At 46.2% G+C, this 17,676-nt stretch overlaps 1 protein-coding gene across 2 annotated transcripts in view; it reads left to right on the top strand.

The window, feature by feature from the left end:
- Window positions 1–3,150: 3,150 nt before the first annotated feature.
- The window catches only part of Atrnl1 (attractin like 1), a 540,190-nt gene continuing 525,664 nt past the window's right edge, over window positions 3,151–17,676 (top strand). Inside the window, exon 1 of one of the 2 annotated variants that reach the window (XM_032892246.1) lies at window positions 3,151–3,635. In XM_032892246.1, the coding sequence (XP_032748137.1) occupies window positions 3,346–3,635 (290 nt within the window). In that variant the 5' untranslated portion in view covers window positions 3,151–3,345. The remainder of the gene's footprint in view (window positions 3,636–17,676) is intronic. The other variant, XM_032892245.1, reaches the window with a different exon arrangement.

Below are 17,676 nucleotides of genomic sequence, written 5' to 3'. Positions count from 1 at the left end.
GTGAGGAAAGGCCAGTGCAGAGCTCAGCTTCCGGTCAAGCAATTCTACCTCTTTCAGTCTGAATAGGAGCTTTTGCTTTTCCAGTTACAAAATTCAGTATCACTGGATTTACTTTCCCCCTGTTCTTTAAAAGGTGTCACTTGAATGTTTTTTGAAAACCTTGGCAATGAGCATAATGCCCCAAATATTCCAAGGGTTCTGGTATTTGTTAATGGTTGAGAGATCAAATGCACTTACATTTCTTCTTGGAGAAATTTTAACCACCAATTCTGAGCGATTTAATTTTACTTCAGGGAAACTGACTTTTGCCCTCTTTCCTCTTTGCGAGTTATTTTTTACCCTCCTCCCAGAGTGATGACTGCTGCCACCAGTCCTATGAATTACTTCTGTGTTGTTTAGGCTGCTAGGATGTGACAACCCAGGAGTTTAAACATTTTTTGATCATAGAAGACACTGTAACATCAGCCAAGATGTGACACAGGCTTCATGGCTGTCACTTAGGTTTTCTCTGCTTATATCTACAGATTATATGACGTGCATGTGTATCTGGAGCTTACAAATTTGGGAGCCCAACAAAAGATAGGCCTATTCAGAGGTAGACATTCTGCACCTCGAACTCATCGTAGTTGCTCAGAACACGTCAACAGAAACAGTTTGAAGGAGAAATATGATATCGGGGAAGCAGAAATTCTGTGTGATCCTTATATGCAAATAGTTTTCTATGAATTTAGTGTTATTAAAATCTATTTGAAAGGTACTATTGAGAGGAGACCTTCCAGGGCTGCACGGTCAGGGTTAGGTGAATTATTACAGTGGTCAGACAGCAAAAGATGAGTGTTTTGATGGGTAAATTCTTTGCTCAAATTCAGGCTACAGTGGGTGTGCAGCTGAGCTGTGATCTCTCCTGTTAGAGAGACAGACTCTAGCATACCCTTTGAATTACTTTTATTCAAAAGAGTGATTAAGAGTTGGCCACTTTCCACAAGGCTGAAACTGATGCTACATTAGACGTGAGAAAGATGTGGCTGAAAAGCCAATGAGATTGTCTACCAACAGTGGATCCTAAAGAGCTTGAGTTCCGTTCCGTTCCTTTCCTTTCCTTTCCTTTCCTTTCCTTTCCTTTCCTTTCCTTTCCTTTCCTTCCCTTCCCTTCCCTTCCCTTCCCTTCCCTTCCCTTCCCTTCCCTTCCCTTCCCTTTTCTTCCTTCCTTCCTTCCCTCCCTTCTTTTTTTTTTTCTTTTCTTTCTCCTCACTGGAATTAAAAGGAGTGGCCTATAACAATATTCTCTTAGCTCCGCCCCCTTCTTTCAGAAGAACACCGGAGTGTGGAAAAGGTGTGAAAGTAAGGGGCAAGCCAAAGTTCAGGCTTGATGGTGGCTTGGCTCGCACTGTTGTGCCCTGGAAATGGATTTGGTTTTTTGTATTAGTGAGAATCAGTTGCCTTTCTTCTCTTGGGAAGGAGCCTTTCTCTTTCCTGGACTTTTGTTTTCCTCTTAAGTCACTGCTGAGGCATTTGCAAACCAAGCCAGCCAGCACTTACGTTTTATTCACCAAAGGAGAACAAAGCAGCTGCAAATAGAAGTGGGCTGATAAACACTGGAAACGCACACAAGTTAGAGGACTTGATCCGTTTCTGCCACCAACGCGCATCTCAGCCTTTCTCATGTCATCTGCGAAATGGGGTTAATAGAGGATTTTCTCTTTGAAGTGGGATGATGGGGGATTAAAAGAGATGACGTGGGTACATTATTCCCAAAATAAACTCGAATTGAATCTTAACAATAATATTATGACTGTGGTTACAACCAAAACTTTTCCGCTCCAGCCGTCAGAAATGTCTGGTGAGTTTCACATTCTTGTTCGTACCGCCTGCTCCTTGGTGGAGCTCCAATAACACTCGAGGCTGCTTGCCTGCAATTTGTGCGCCGCTTGCTCTCCAGGGTCAGCTAAAAGGCCTTTATAGAGAAAGCACAAAAGTAGAAGACACGTCTAAGTTTATGCCATTAGATCTTGGAAAGTCATCTCAAGGAAGAAAGAGAATGCCGCTGAAAACGGGAAAGAGCCCTTTCTGAAAATCACTTCTGCTTTTCTGAAGAAAAAAAAAAAAAGCCCCGGTGTCGCAATATTTTTCAAGACAGAATAGTGTCCCAGACGAAGGAGGAAACACAGACAAGAGAAAAGAAGAGTTGGTGGGGTTCGGAGGCAGCGTTGGGAGGGATGGCGCTCGGGGCAGTTCTTTGTTGGGTGTGCGGAGCTCCGATTCCACGATAAAGAGCTGTTCGTGGCTGAGGTCGTCCCACGGGAGCAGCTTCGCGCCCCACGCAGCCCCTCACCCCACCCCGCCCTGTTCCTGCACCCTGCAACGTGGTCAGTCCGCGGTGCCTTTAAGACTTTGCTGGCTGCACATGCTCAGCTCTTTGTGTGTAGTTGGGAGTTTTTAAGGAAAAAAAAAAGAAGAAGAAGAAACGTGCAGGAGACCAGGGTAGCGCTGGGGCGGGCGCCTCACTTTCGCAGCCGCGGCCCGCGGAGTGCAAGGCTGCCTTTCCACCGAGGCCCCGTGACAGGAGTGGGTTTCTCCTCCGTGGGCTCCGCAGCGCGGGCCACACCTGGGGACGCGCTCCCAGCGGTGCCCGCCGGCCGGGTGGGCGCGCGGGGGAGTCCCGGGTCCCCGTCAGGGGCCGGGCGAGACCACCGCGCCCGGACCGAGGGGGAGAGTCCACGAACGCGTGGGCGCGCGAGGCTGCAGGGACGTCCGTCCGCAGCCTGGGCTGCGGCCGCCTCTACGGCGACTGTGTCTGGCAGGCGGAGGGAAGCCGGCTGCTGCGGGGCCTCCGGCTGGCGGGAGGGCGGCGGGGCACTGACGGCTGCCCTCCCCTCCCCGCGTGCTTGTGTTGGACGCGCCCATCTCGGGGGCTCCCGCGCGGCCCCGCCCTCCCGGGCGAGCCTCGGCATTCGGCGCGGGCCGAGGGCGAGGCGGGGCCGAGCGGGTCCCCTCCCCCTCCCCGCCCGGTCCCCTCCCCCTCGGGTCCCCTCCGGAGCGCGGGGCGCCGCCGGCTCTCCGCTCCGCTCCCGGAGCTGCTGCGGCTGCAGGGTTCGGCTCGCCGAGGACAAGGTCAGGGGAGCGGGCGGCGATGCCCGAGCGTGACTGGAGGCAGCAGACGGGAGGCCGCCGCGCCTGGCATCCGGCGCTCCGGACCGGACAGCGGGACGGGGGTCGGCGCCGCTGAGGAGCTTAGGAACGGCAGCGGTGGCGGCGGCGAGGTCCTCTGCGGCCGGGATCCCCGCTCAGCGGCATCCCCTTGTGCGCCCGCGAGCGCAGCCCCGCCGGGCCGGGACGCCGGGGAAGATGGAGCCGGGGGTCGGGGCCCGCTCCGGTGCCCCGCAGCCGGCCGCCCCGGTGCTGTGGAGGGCTCGGCCGGCGGGCGGCGGGGGCGCCTCCTCCTGGCTGCTGCTGGACGGGAACAGCTGGCTGCTGTGCTATGGCTTCCTCTACCTGGCGCTCTATGCTCAGGTGTCCCAGTCCAAGCCCTGCGAGAGGACTGGCTCCTGCTTCTCGGGTCGCTGTGTCAACTCCACCTGCCTGTGCGACCCGGGCTGGGTGGGGGACCAGTGCCAGCACTGCCAGGGCAGGTTCAAGTAAGTGCCACCGCGGGATCCCGAACCTCAGCCCTGCCCCGCCAGCGTCGCTCCCTGTCCCGATCTGGCCTCGGGGTCCCCGGGTCCCGAGCTTAGAGCGCCCGGGAGGGGGCCCCGCGTTGCACCCTTCCAGCCTCGGGCTGCGCCCGGGAGCTCCAGCCGGCGCCCAACTCGGGCTGACTCGGTGCTTTCCGCACGTCCTCAGCGGCTTGTCATCCTCTGCGCAGAAAGAATGTTCTCACTCCAATTGGTGCCAAACTCCACCAATTAGGACAGTATCTGTTTCCTTCAGAAACGGTGGAAATAACTCATGAAAAATCCACGAACATTGTGAGAAGTCAGGGGTGTCAGGGTTTAAAGTTGTGGCCCAGCTCCTTCCCTCTCTAGTCACAGAGCACTCCTCAGTTTAGTAATCACCGAGCATGGAAAACACAGTTTACGGTGGGCAATCTACAGTCTGTACCTTGTTATAAGTTTCTAGGTCGGTCCTTGCATTCATTCCCCACACGTCTACAACTTACTGGAATTTTACGCCTTCTATTCAGAATCTACAGAGAGAAATCCAGGCAGCAAATTTAAGTTAACTCGATCAAGGTTACGCAGAAAATGCTGAGTCGTGATTCCAAACCAGCCAGCTTCACTCCGGAATATGCATTCAGAGGCGTTGAGTTTGTCAGGGCATTCTTGGCTTTGTGTGACTTTTGACAGGTGCACGGGGACAGCAGTTTGTGTTTTCGGAAACTGAAGGTGCTAAGGAGCTTGCATCTCTGGGGAAGAGACACTTCTCCCTATTGGCTGATGCTTATTAAATTTCTGTCCCTATAAAAAGAAGTGGGGTGGCCCTTGGGAAGGCAGAGAAGTGGGGTTCTGTGAGAAACTGCAGGAAAGCGGTCATTAAGAAAGCTTGTCCTAGATAGTTACCATGATGTTTCTGGCCGATTGTGGTTGTGAAAGAGTACTGTGTAGATGACTAGTGTTTGTTGTGGAGACGAAAGCAGAATCCAGGTAAGACATCTCTGGCTTTGAGGCAAAGGTAAGAATCTGGCTGACATTATTAATATAGTTCAGGGTAGTTTCCTTGGAGTTTTAATAGCAGCATATTTCTCTTTACTTTCTTTCCCACAATTTTACTGTTGCTGGCTAGAACAATGCCCCTTATTCAGTGCAAACATGTTTGTTTTAAAATGACCCTTTGAAGACTTAGGTAGATTTTATTCTTTAGTTGGTTTGGAGCAGTAAGTATTTCCAGAGTTCAAAGTTTCAGCTAATACGGAAGTTTTACAGATGCATTTAAAGTAATTTAAGAGAGGTACCAATTAAAAGTTGAGAAAAAAATGTTTTACAACGAGAAAGAGGGATCTGATTAAAGTATGCCTCATGAGTGGCATTATCTCCTCTGGCTGTGCTAGTGTGTGTCTGCCCTTTTACCTATTAAGAGACTATTATCATCTATCTATCTATCTATCTATCTATCTATCTATCTATCTATCTATCTATCTATCTATCTGCTGGGAGTAACCGACAAGGAAAAAGCTCCACTCACTTTTCCCAGCCCTCTACAGAGTAGGATTGTTTGAATCGTATGTAACATTTTTGGTGGTGAATTTGCTCCATTCACCTAAAGAGGTGCAGTGCCACAGTCTGAGACCTTCAACCCAGTCCTATGTTTTGTAGTAGGGATGCTTGTTAACAGCTAGATCAGCACTCTGACTTCTCTTAGATGTTGCCCCAGTTAGTAAGAGAAATCACCCAGATCAAGTTAAAAGTAGACCAAGTAACACTGAAAGATGCTCATGAACTAGATACATTGTTTCCGGAAGGAGAGTAGATTTACTTAAATGAGGTTAAGTCCTGAACTTATGGACTATTCATCCTTGAGAAGCTGTTACTCCTATGGTTCAAGTACTGCTTAATTTTTCTATGAAATACAAGTCATTAAGGGGTGATATGCATAGTACACATCAGTGTTTTCTCAGGCATAATTTCAGGGGCAAAGAAAGTGTATTTGATGTTCAAGTCTGCAGACATTTAGAAGTAAAGAACTATTCTTGGTAAAGTACATTATGAACTATGAACAGTTTGTTTTCATGGGAAGAGAACCGAACTTGACAATTACCATGCAAGTCTTTCCTAGCCTGACTGGTAGCCGCCTTACACATAGTCGTGAAAAGTGGTTGATTCATCTTAGTGAGCAGGTGTCAACATTAATTGGTGTGTTACCTTAGTCTTTTTTCTATTATAGATGTTGTAGCTAGAGAAGGAACCATTCTTCAAGTGCCCTTTTCCTGTGAAGTTTGACACTGGGGTAGAAATGTAGGAGCAAGCAGTAGCAGAAGGGATCTCCTGATCTCCTGACATTCTTTGTAGCCTTCATTTGTTTCCATTTGAAAAGAATAAACCGTTCAAAATTGTAAGACATTTCTGACAAAAAGCAAACCAGAATTACTGCCGTTTTCACAAATGCCAGACTAAAGATTTTAGGAGTGAGACTCAGAAAGCACTTTGACAGTTTGAAATAGAATCAAGACTACCAAAAAAAAAAAAAAAAAAAAAAAAAAGACTACCGTAGACCCTAATTGAAATTGTATTTCAGTAGCATTGCATAACATTAGGCTGGAAAACATTCTGGTGTGATCCATGAATAATAGTATAAATGACAAATGATATTTTTGTTAGAAGCTGATTGAATTATTTTTGTAGGGCAGTTGACAGTTTTATTTATAAAATTGATATTTTGTGTTAAAAGAGACTTGTTTTTGCTGCTGTAGCTTTGGTTCTTATCAATAATCTCTTTAAAGCCGAGGTTGGGAAAATATGTGAATTATTTGTCAATATAGAATTATAAGCATTTGCATATTGGGTACTTTAAAAATCAATAACCTTATTCTATACATGATTTTTAGACCTTCGGGTTAGTCAAATTTGGATTCTAAATAGCACATATTTATGACGGAACTATGTTTTTAATAACTGCTTTAATAGTGAGCATATACTGTGAAGAAGTGGAATGATATTCTATCAACAGAAGAGGCAGGAATAGCATTTGTGATTATCTTTTCTGAGCTAATTTTTTTTTTTTTGAGACACCACCGGTTGTGGAACTGACTCTGTAGACCAGACTGGCTTTGAACACACAGAGATCCTCCTGCCTCTGCGCCCATGCCAGGTGTAAGCTACTCTTTAAGTGATATATTTATATCGAATCTTTACTGTTAATGACAGGGAACCTTTGAGTAATGTGAAAAATTGAATGATCTCTCATCACATGTCTTCATCTTCTAAGTAAAAATTATAGTAGAAAACTTTTACTGTCGTTTATATTATTAAAATATGTAATCCCACAGTAGGGGTTAAAAGTAATCGAGAGCCCTGTTCAGTCTGAACTGTTTCTGTCATTTGGCTTCTGAAGCTAATCAGATCACTGCTGCCCTTGTTCCTGTGAATTTGTCTGGCCTCGGGGTACTTGACACAGTCCTTATTTCTTGCCGGTCTAGTCTTTGCTCGGGTAATTAAGGATGAGCTGTCTAGTCTCAGCCTGGCTACCAGTTTCTAAAGGAGGCTTTTCTGACTCCCCGGCCAGTCATACCTTCTCACAGACACAGCTTTTCCTACGTAGTGCTTTCAAACAGAGTACTGATTATTTTTCTTTAAATTGACACACAGGAAACTGCAGTTTCTTTTGACTAACTTTTCCCCCTGTGGTCCAGCATGTGCACTGCAAGTGCTCTGCTGAGTTCCAGTTTAAAACTTATTTGTGAAATATGTGGTGTGTGTGTGTGTGTGTGTGTGTGTGTGTGTGTGTGTGCGTGCACGCATATGTATGGATGTGTACATGTATGTGTGGTTATTTGTGTGCATGTTATATATGCATGTATGTGTACTTTGTGTGTAGTGTATATGTGTGAGTATGTGTGTATGTTTATGTGTGTGCATGTGGTATGTGTGTACTGTGTGTGTATGTGTGTGTGCATATGTATGTATGTGTGCATGTATGTGTGCTTATTTGTGTGCACGTTGTATATGCATTTATGTGTACTATGTGTGTAGTGTATATGTGTGAGTATGTATGTTTATGTGTGTTCATGTGGTGTGTGTGTGTGTGTGTGTGTGTGTGTGTGTGTGCGCGCACATGTGTGAGGCAAGCCGTCCAGAAGAGGGCCCCAGAGCCCTGGGAACCAGAGTTACAGGGAGTTGTGAGCAAGCTAACATTCAGAGTACTGGGAACTGAACTTGGTTCCTTTGCAAGAGCAGAATGTGTTTGTGACCGTCCATCTGTTTCTGTAGCCCCTGAGCTATAACTTGTAATATATAATTCATTTAAAGTTTAGACTTTGGGAAGTTTTGTGTGACGTCTCTATCTATGAAATGACCTCACTAATAATGGCCATGAAAAGAGAAATCTTGCCCAGAAGTTTCTAAAGCCTCCCTTCCCTCCTGCTGCCTTTCCTTTCTCTCAGAAACGGCTGGTCTTTGTTCTCTCAGCACAGCTTTGCTGTGTTTCCTAGAGTTTTCTGTAAGTGGAATTGTGTTACCTTTTTCTTTAAGCGGCTTCCCTCACCGTGTATCCTTTTGAGACTGGTTCTGTGCCTTTTATTTCTGAACAGTTTCTGATTTGTGGACACACCCGTTTTGCTCTTCCTTTTGCCCTCTGATGGGATCTTGGGTTGTTTCCAGTTTTCAACTATTCTTTAGAAAGCGAGGGAACTCCCTGTAGAAGTCTTTGTATGGACTTAAGCTTTCATTTCTCTAGGAGAAAGGCAAACAGTGCAATGTCTGGATCTGAAGGTAAATACACGATTAATTGTTTTTAAGTTAAAGACATTTAATATACATGCATGTTTTCCCTGCACATACATGTATGTGCCCCCAGTGGCCAGGAGAGGGTGGCATATCCCTTGGAACTGGAGTTAGGGACAGTTGTGAGCCACCTTGTGAGTGCTGGAAATTGAACCTGGGGCCTGGGAGAGCAGCCGGTGCTCTAAACTGGAGAGCCAGTCAAACACAGAAGGTTTTGCAGGTAACTGCTTACTTTCTCAAGTCGTTATGAAGATGTTCCAGTTAATTCACACTCTTGTCAACGCTTGTCTGTTTAAACTGTAACAGTTCTAATGGCTAAGCGGTATGTCATGGGCCTTGTCTTAAATGGTCATTTAGTGAGTGTGTGTGCATTCACGTCACAGACCACAGTGTGTGGGCAGAGGTCAGGTGACAGGTGCAGAGTCAGTTCCTTCGTGGGATTCTGGGATGGAACTCAGGCTGTCAGAATTAGCCTTAACCCTGCTTAGCTTTCTCCTCGGCTCTCACTGGGCTTCACTCTGCGTTTTCCTTGTGACTAATGGCACGGGCTAATGATGCGGTACATATCTTGTTGTGAGCGTACTTGCCATCTGATTGTCTTGTTTACTGAGGAAACTTTCAAATCTTGTGCACGTCCAATTTGCTCCTTATTTTTGATTTTTATGAATTCTTTTGTTTATTGGATAGTTCTTTATCATTTGGAAGTATTTTCTACCAGCCTGGCGCTATCTTTTATTTTCTTTATTTTTAATTTGTCCCTATTTTCTAAAACTTTTAATAATATTTCTTTTTAAAAATTCATTAATTTATTTTATATATATGAGTGCTCTATCTCCATGTACACCTGAGTGCCAGAAGAGGGCATCAGACCCCATTATAGATGGTTGTGAGCCACCATGTGGTTGCTGGGAATTGAACTCAGGACCTCTGGAAGAACAGTCAGTGCTCTTAACCGCTGAGCCATCTCTCCAGTCCCTAATTTAATTTCTTAATTTTTTAATGTATCTCTGTATGTGAGTATGTGCATGTGAGTGTATACATGTGAATGTGTGCATGTGTGTATGTGGGTGTGTGCATGTGTGTGTATGTGAGTATGTGCATGTGAGTGCATACATGTGAGTGTGTATATCTGAGTGTATACATGTGAATGTGTGCATGTGTGTACATGTGTGTGCATGCGAGTGTATACATGAGAGCATGTGCACCTGAGCGTGTGCATGTGAGTGCATGCATGTGAGTGTGTACATGTGAGCATGCTCATGCGAGTGCATACATGTGAGTGTGTGCATGTGGGTGTATACATGTGAATGTGTGCATGTGAGTGTGTGCATGTGAGTGTATTCATGTGAGTGTGTGCATGTGAGTGTGTAATGTGAGTGTGTGCATGTGAGTGTGTAAAACCCATGGAAGGAAGAGGCATTATATTTCCTCTGGACCTGGAGTTGCAGGCAGATTTGGGCTGCCCATCATGCTAGGAACTGAACTTGGGTCTTCTGCAAGAGCAGTTCTGTTAACCACCGAGCGAGCTCTCCTGCCCCTTAGCGTGTCTTTTCTTTCTCTTAATGCTTCTTGTCAAATAACAGGGGTTTCTCACTTGGGCTGGTTTTGGCGTTCCAGTAATGCCATAGGATGGAGCTTCATTATTTGCTGGAAGAATATTTTTGGAATTTGCATTATTTGTTTGGTAGAATTTACCGCTTGTCTTAGGGTTTCTGTTGCTGTGATGAGTATCAAAACCAAGAGCATCATGGGAGGGAAGGGCTTTTTACATCTTAGGACTCTAAGTTGCACTTGGTCTTCGAGAGAAGTCAGGGCAGGAGCTTGAGGCAGAAACTGGAGTAGAACCATGGAGAAACTGCTTCCTGGCCAGGTCTCCCTGGCTTGCTCAGCCACAGCTCACAGGCACCCGCCCAGGTGTGGCACTGCACACACTGGCCTGGGTGCTCCTGTACCAATAGAAGCCAAGAAAATGTCCCACAGACTCGGCTACCGGCCAACCTGATGGAGGGATTTTCTCAACTGAGGTTTCTTCTTCCCAGATGCCTCCAGCTTGTGTCAAGTTGACAAAACCAATCCAAACCAAACTGAAGCCAAACAAATAACTCCCCCCAAACCATAGCCACTGGAGGGTCTCAGACACCAGGGCAACGTGAGGCTCCCAGGACCCAACGGGGATGTCTTTAGCTGAAATGCACAGAGAAGGAGAGATAGATCTGTAGAGACCACCTCCAGTAGATAGGCAAGGCCTCCCGGTCAAGGGATGGGGACACCCACCCATCTCAAAGTTTTCAACCCAGAAACATTCCTGTCCAAAGGAAGAACAGGGACAAAACATGGAACAGAGACTGAAGGAAGGGCCAACCAGGAACTGCCCCACTTGGGTATCCATCCTGTCTGTAGACACCAAACCCAACACTGTTGCTGGAGGCAAGAGGCTCTTGCTGACAGGAACCTGGTGTGGTGGTTCCTGAGTCAGTCCAGCCAGCAACTGACCAATGCAGATGTGGGTGCTTGGAGCCAACCATCAGATGGAGCTCAGGGAACCTGGTGGGGGAGCTGGTGGAAGGACTGGAGGAGCCGAGGGGATTGCAACTCCATTAGAAGAACAACATAGGCTGGCCTGACCACCCAGTTCTCCCAGAGTCTAGACCACCAACCAAGGAGTGTCCCTGGAGGGACCCATGGCTCCAGATACATACGTAGCAGAGGATGGCCTTGCCTGCCAGCAACCGGAGGGGAGGCCCTTGGTCCTGGGGAGGCTCGATACCCCAGTGTAGAAGGATGCTGGAGCAGTGGGGTGGGAGAGTGTGGGTGGGTGGGGGTGCACTCTTATAGAGGCAAAGGGGAGGGGGAAGGGCGGATGTGGAATGGGGGGTTGGTAGAGGGGTAACCGGGAAGTGGGATATCATTTGAGATGTAAACAAGTGGAATGACTAATAAAAACAAACAAACAAACAAACAAACAAGAACATCAACCTGCACACCAGTGGAACCCTCTGGGCCTGGAATTTTATCGATTCTCCAGAGATAACAGAGGAAAATCTATATGATCCTGGTCTCAGAAGTGACTTCTTATACATGGCCCCAAAAGCACGGACCTCAAAGTCCAAACATCTGCCAGGTGGCGCGAGGGTGAAAAGCGGTCTGTTGTAGGGAGTCATACCAAGGACCACGTGGCCATGTGGGCGTGGCCATGTGGGCGTGGCCGTCTTCTGAGGCTCCAGGATGGTAAAGCTTTTTTGTGGTCTGAGTGAGAACAGTTGAGCAGTGGGTACCAGAACTAGCAAGCGAAGCTCCGTCCTTCCAGATGCTCACAGCCAGAGACTCCCTACAGACACTTGCTATCTTCTCGCCTTTGCTCTACATGATAAACACTGAGGTTCTGGGTTGTGGCTGTAGTAGGTGCCACACCATCTGCTGCGGTAAAAAAATAAAAGAAGCAGCGGAACTGGTTCCCGTGTGTACCCTGGCAGTCTTGCCCCCTCACTACTACTTCCGGCTCCACTGGACCATTCATTGGAAGTCGACTAATTTATCCCAGCGGCTCCACGTTGCCCATATCTCCTTTCTGACCCACTGCCCGTGAGCCCTTCCAACACCCTCACTCACAGCTCTCTTGGCTGGTTCCCACCACACCAGGCATACACATCCCAATTCTGTGGCGGGTCGGGTGCATCGGGCCACCATATACTCTCTTGAACTCAATTAAGTCGCCACATGAAAGGACACGTCACACAATAACCTCTGATCCAATTGATAAGATATGGTTTGCCCATCTAGACAACACAAAATCCTGTACACACCCATCCCTTAAGAATAGTCATAACAACCTGTATCTATGCGCAGAGAGGAATCTTAACATCGGCCGCCATGTTCTCTCATCTGTCTCCTCCTCCCTCAGCTCTCCTCTGTCTTTCTAAAACTTTTCTCCTGCCAGTCCTTCCTTCTTGCGTGCAGTGACAGGCCTCGTTCTATCTGTTACCTGCCTTCACTTGCATAATGACATCATCCTACACCCATCATAGTGTGCAAAGTGGGTTTCGGCAAGGGGTAGTAAGTAGTAGACTGAGAATAAACTCTACAGATTGAAAGAGAATTGTAAATCATACATTATATGAGCGACTCCTGTCCAAATTAAGAAACTCAAACTCCAAGGAAACTGCCTGTTTAGAAGCAGACAGCGGACTTGAATTCTCTTAAGACATGCAGAAGGCCAACAAAAACCCTATACGATTTATGTTCAACATCTCTAAGCATTGGGGAAATGCAAATTAAAGCTATAATTACCTCTTACCTGTTAGGAAAAGCTGTTATTGAAGAGATGAAAGATAGCACGTGTTGGCTAGGATGCGAGGAATCGGAAGACTGTTTAGTGGAGAGGTAAATCACTTCACCCATTTTGGAAATAGTGGGAAGGTTCTTAAAAAAAAACCAAACAAACCCTGAGAATAGAGTTACCATGTGATTCAGCAGTTCCACTTCTGGCAACGTGTCTTCAATCCTATGTTTGCTGCAGTGGTGTTCACAGTAGCCACAACTTGGGAGAATGTGAGTGCTCCTTAGCAGACGGAGGGGTTGGAAACAGTGGCATTGGGTGCTCAGTGACATGATGAGGCTGAACGGAAATGACATCATTTGCAACATAAAATACATTGTAGCAAGTGGATAAGCCAGGAACAGGAAGAGTAACAGCCCTGATCTCTCTTACACGTGGAGCTGAACTCATCTTGAGAGCTGCTATTGAGTGTGATGGGCTGGGGAAGGAAAGGGGGTGCTTGGCGAATAGTGTGAGGTGTGCAAGGTTTAGGTGAGAAGTCCTGATGTTCCCTTGTACAGGAAATGTATATGTCAAAATCCTTAAAGGTGAATTGAACGTTCTTATTATACAGAAAGCTAAGTATGAGGGTCAAAAGGGATGTTAGTGTCTTATTCGTGTGTGCACACATATGTGCACGTATGTACATTCCTTGAAAATTAAAGGGTAGTCCTGGATATATGGTATTGTCCCTCACATGCTGTCTTCCTTTCTCTTCTTCATTTCTCTCCTTCCTTCCTTCCTTTTGTTCCTTCCCTTTCCCTCCCTCCCTCCCTCCCTCCCCCCCTCCCTCTCTCCCTTCCTTCTTTCCTCCTTTCCTTTTTTTCAGACAGTGTCTCAGAGAGTATGCTAGATTAAATGGCCAGTGAGCCCTCAGGATCTGTCTCTGCTTCCTTCATTCTGGAGTTATGAACTCTTGTCAACAACCCCAGCTAGCCACCTTCCCACCCATAGTGTATACATGTTGAAACCTCATATTGTACCCAGGAATGTATACCAGTGGTACTGGCTAATAAATGTAAAACACCAAAAAAAATGTACCCCCAAACTGGTAAATAATATTTCAATTAGAAAATCTGTTTTGAGAAAGACGTCTTGGGCCGCGTAGATACTTCACGCGGGAAAGTGCTTGCTATGGAAGTGTGAGGATCCATGGTCAAGCCTGGGATCCCACGGGCTAGTGTGTGCTTGTGGCCAGCAAGCCCTAGCAATGTTCTCGCCTTTGCCCACAAAGTGTCCCATGCAGATGCAGATTTTTTATTTTTAAAAGCATGGGTACTGGGCTCAGAAGTTAGCCACCTAGGCTTGTATAGCTCTTACCCACGGAAGTGTCTCTCCTGCCCAACAAACTATTCCTGTAAAAGGTCTCGTGTTGGACACCTGTGGCTTTGTTGCTCTCAACTTTGTCTTTGTGGTGTGTTAGCAGTGTTAGTATAAATAAATGGGTGGGGCTGTGTTCCGATAATTCCTCATTTATGCAGATAGTCGGCCAGTAATTTAGAGCCTTGATCTAAGTTAATGTGTCTCTGGTTCTTAGTTTAATGGTAGCCGATGTAGTGGTTCGCAATTATAGTTGCAGAATTCCATAGTTTACAGCAGGAGGATTTCCATGACTGGTGAGGCCAGCCTGGGCTATGGCAGAAAGTTGCATTGCAAGGACCTGTTTTAAAAAATTAAAAGTCTGAAATTTAGAGTGCGTTTTCCAAACTTTGTCAAATAGTTGAACTATGTGTTACTTAAATTTCTGGAGATCTGCACCAAGGGGCAATATAAGGGTGTTAGGAATAGGAAGCAAAGGAATAAATTGAAAACTAGGTGTTTGTGGTCACCTATGGTTTTGGAGCGTTAAGACTCTTGTTTTATAATGGTTCCAGATGGTGCGAAAGTTCAAAGTGTATCAGCAATGCTTTAAGGTGACAGTTGGAAGAATTAAGAGGTGATCAGAGATTTGAAAGAGAAATTGTTCTTATTGTAGGGCATGAGTGGGCTCTTACTGTAGGATGTGAGTGGGTTCTCACTGTGGGGTGTGAGGGGTTCTTACTGTAGGATGTGAGTGGGCTCTCACTGTAGGGTGTGAATGGGGGTTCTTACTGTAGGGTGAGTGTGTTCTCACTGTGGGGTGTGAGTGGGCTCTCACTGTGGGGTGTGAGTGGGCTCTCACTGTGGGGTATGAGTGGAGGTTCTTGCTGTAGGGTGAGTGCGCTCTCACTGTGGGTGTGAGTGGAGGTTCTCACTGTAGGGTGAGTGCGCTCTCATTGTGGGTGTGAGTGGGCTCTCACTGTGGGTGAGTGGGCTCTCACTGTGGGGTGTGAGTGGAGTTCTTACTGTGGGTGAGTGCGCTCTCACTCTGGGTGTGAGTGGGCTCTCACTGTAGGATGAGTGGGCTCTCACTGTGGGTGTGAGTGGAGGTTCTCACTATGGGTGAGTGGGCTCTCACTGTGGGTGTGAGTGGAGGTTCTCACTGTGGGTGAGTGGGCTCTCACTGTGGGTGTGAGTGGAGGTTCTCGGGTGAGTGGGCTCTCACTGTAGGGTGAGTGGGCTCTCACTGTGGGGTGTGAGTGGGCTCTCACTGTGGGTGAGTGGGCTCTCACTGTGGGTGAGTGGGTCTATTCTTATTCCTATATCTTAGTGGTGAGAAGAGATTTCTAGTCCATCTTCATGGTGATGTCAGCCTCCTATGCCAACCCTAGAATGGATGGAATTCCTCTGAAGTAAGTAGAGAGAAGTTAAGCTCTTGGTAGAGTCTTTAACTAGTAATGTGGGATGGAGGTAGGGAAGAAGTCCTGGGCTGGGGGTTTTGACTTAGCGATCCTTGGGGTTCCACTGAGGCTGAGCACAGCAGAATGTAGCCTGTGTAGCTTCCGGCATTTCTGCTGTGTAGCTTGGGTGAAGAGCAGAGGATTCCTTCACAGCCCTCTTCTAAGGAGGAGAGGAGAGGGGTGTTGTGGTAGTCTTTCGGAGAAAGAGGAATATTTTAAACTCTAGGCAGTGGCTGGAGAATACAGGACAGGACTAAGCAGTTGGTAGAGGATGGACTCTGGGTCAGAAACGTTGGCAGAGATTGAATTAGAAGGCTGAGGCAGGTGGATCTGTGAGTTTCGGGTCAACTTGTTCTCTATAGGGAGTTCTGCCTCAAAACAGAACCAAAAACAAAAAGAAACTAACAAAATTGTTCTTTTGATGGCGACATCTGGCGGTAGTGTATCTGTATTTCCTTAGAAATAGTTTTTATTTTTTTAAATTGATATATCTCCTGTAATTGGGCCATGGTTTCTTATTTCTTTGCATAGTTTGTAACTCCTTTTTGTAGCCTTAGCGTCTCTTCTCATGAAATGGCCCTGAAACTTACATTCGCCTTCTTGGGTGTTTGTTTTTGCTGTGGACTATGTTTGTTTAATGGGTTTTCTAAACTATTTTCCAGTGATCTTATCTTTTATTGTGAGCGATCTCTGGTGCCACCATTTCTTTACCTTGTGGTCAGTCACTATTTTGAGGTTGATTTCTAGGATTACCAAGGATTGCAGATTTCCTGTGGGTCCTCGAATGAAGCCAAGTTACGACTTTGCTTTGCCCGGTTTCTTCTTGTTCTGAGCTAAGGATAAGCAGGAGTTGTATCTTGAGGTCTTCTGCGCACGTGGTCTGGCTTAGGCAGCCATGTTGCTTCCTAAGTTCCCCGATGTAAACCTCCCGGCGCTTTCTGTCCCTGTCTTAAAGGAACTCTGGGCAGCTTTCTCCTAATTATCAAGGAGTCTTCAGGCAGGTGTGTCCCTGTCAGGAATATTGTCCTGTTATTCTTGTTTTGGTAGTAATTGAATCTGACATTTTATTGATTGTTCCCTCCCTCCCTCCTTCTTGTTCTTCCTTCCTCTTCCTTCCTCCCTCCCTCCCTCCTTCTTGTTCTTCCTTCCTCTTCCTTCCTCCCTCCCTCCCTCCCTTCCACGAGAGCGGCTTTTCTGGAGTGTTTAATTTTAGAACATTTTCATCAGGTTTTGTCACCTTGAGCAGAGTGTCCTGATATTATTAAGTTGGCATGAGTTTCTTTTTTCTCTGATCTCTGAAATTACAAAACAGTTTTATTACCTCTCATTTAAGTGATGGGAATTTTTTTTTTTTTTTTTTTTTTTCAATGAAGCTATCTGTGCCCACAGGTATTTTTGATACCTCGTTTTTAACTATAAACTTCTTTAGCGGGTACAGGACTTTGCAGGTTTTCTTTTTCTTCCTTGCTGGTTTTGTCAAGTTGTAAGTTGTTGTTGTTGTTTTTTCTTTTTTTTTTCGGAGCTGGGGACCGAACCCAGGGCAAGCGCTCTACCACTGAGCTAAATCCCCAACCCGTTGTTGTTGTTGTTGTTGTTGTTTTTTTTTGACTTCTTTCCCCTATCTTATTTAAATCATCAAGTGAATTAACAGGAAATTTAAGCATACCATTTTTTCTATTGAATTGGTAGAATAATATCCCCATTTTCTATAACTAATATTTTTCTTTCTTGGTTGCTTGGTTAGGAGTTTAAGAACTACTATTCTATGTAAGATACCTTTTAGTTGTACAGTTTCCTCTTTTGGATGAGATATTTACAGTTTTGAGGGTTTCTGCTTTTCTTTTACCATCCCACTCCTTACAGTTCTGTTTGAATGGGTTCTAGTTTCTGGAGCTATGACTTAGTTTTAGTCATAATATACACGTTCAGTTACAACTTTGGCTTTCAGCTTTCTGACACTCACGTTTAGAGCAGTACGTTCTGCTAAGCACTGGTTTAACTTCGTCATACAAGCGTCAGTAGGGTGTGAGTCGTAGAATGAGTCGGTTTAAAATGTTTTCTAGATGCCCTTGTGACTCAGAACTCTGTTTCTTAATCCCCGACGTTTAGGGCCTTTTAACTTACAGTCTCCATTATTATATGTGAGCTGCATGGATTTTCGTTAGCATGA

The sequence above is a fragment of the Rattus rattus genome, chromosome 2 (assembly GCF_011064425.1).
Source record: "Rattus rattus isolate New Zealand chromosome 2, Rrattus_CSIRO_v1, whole genome shotgun sequence".
In the NCBI taxonomy this organism is placed as follows: domain Eukaryota; kingdom Metazoa; phylum Chordata; class Mammalia; order Rodentia; family Muridae; genus Rattus; species Rattus rattus.
Note: the sequence above shows the minus strand (reverse complement) of the source record. Positions and strands in the feature narration are given on the sequence as shown.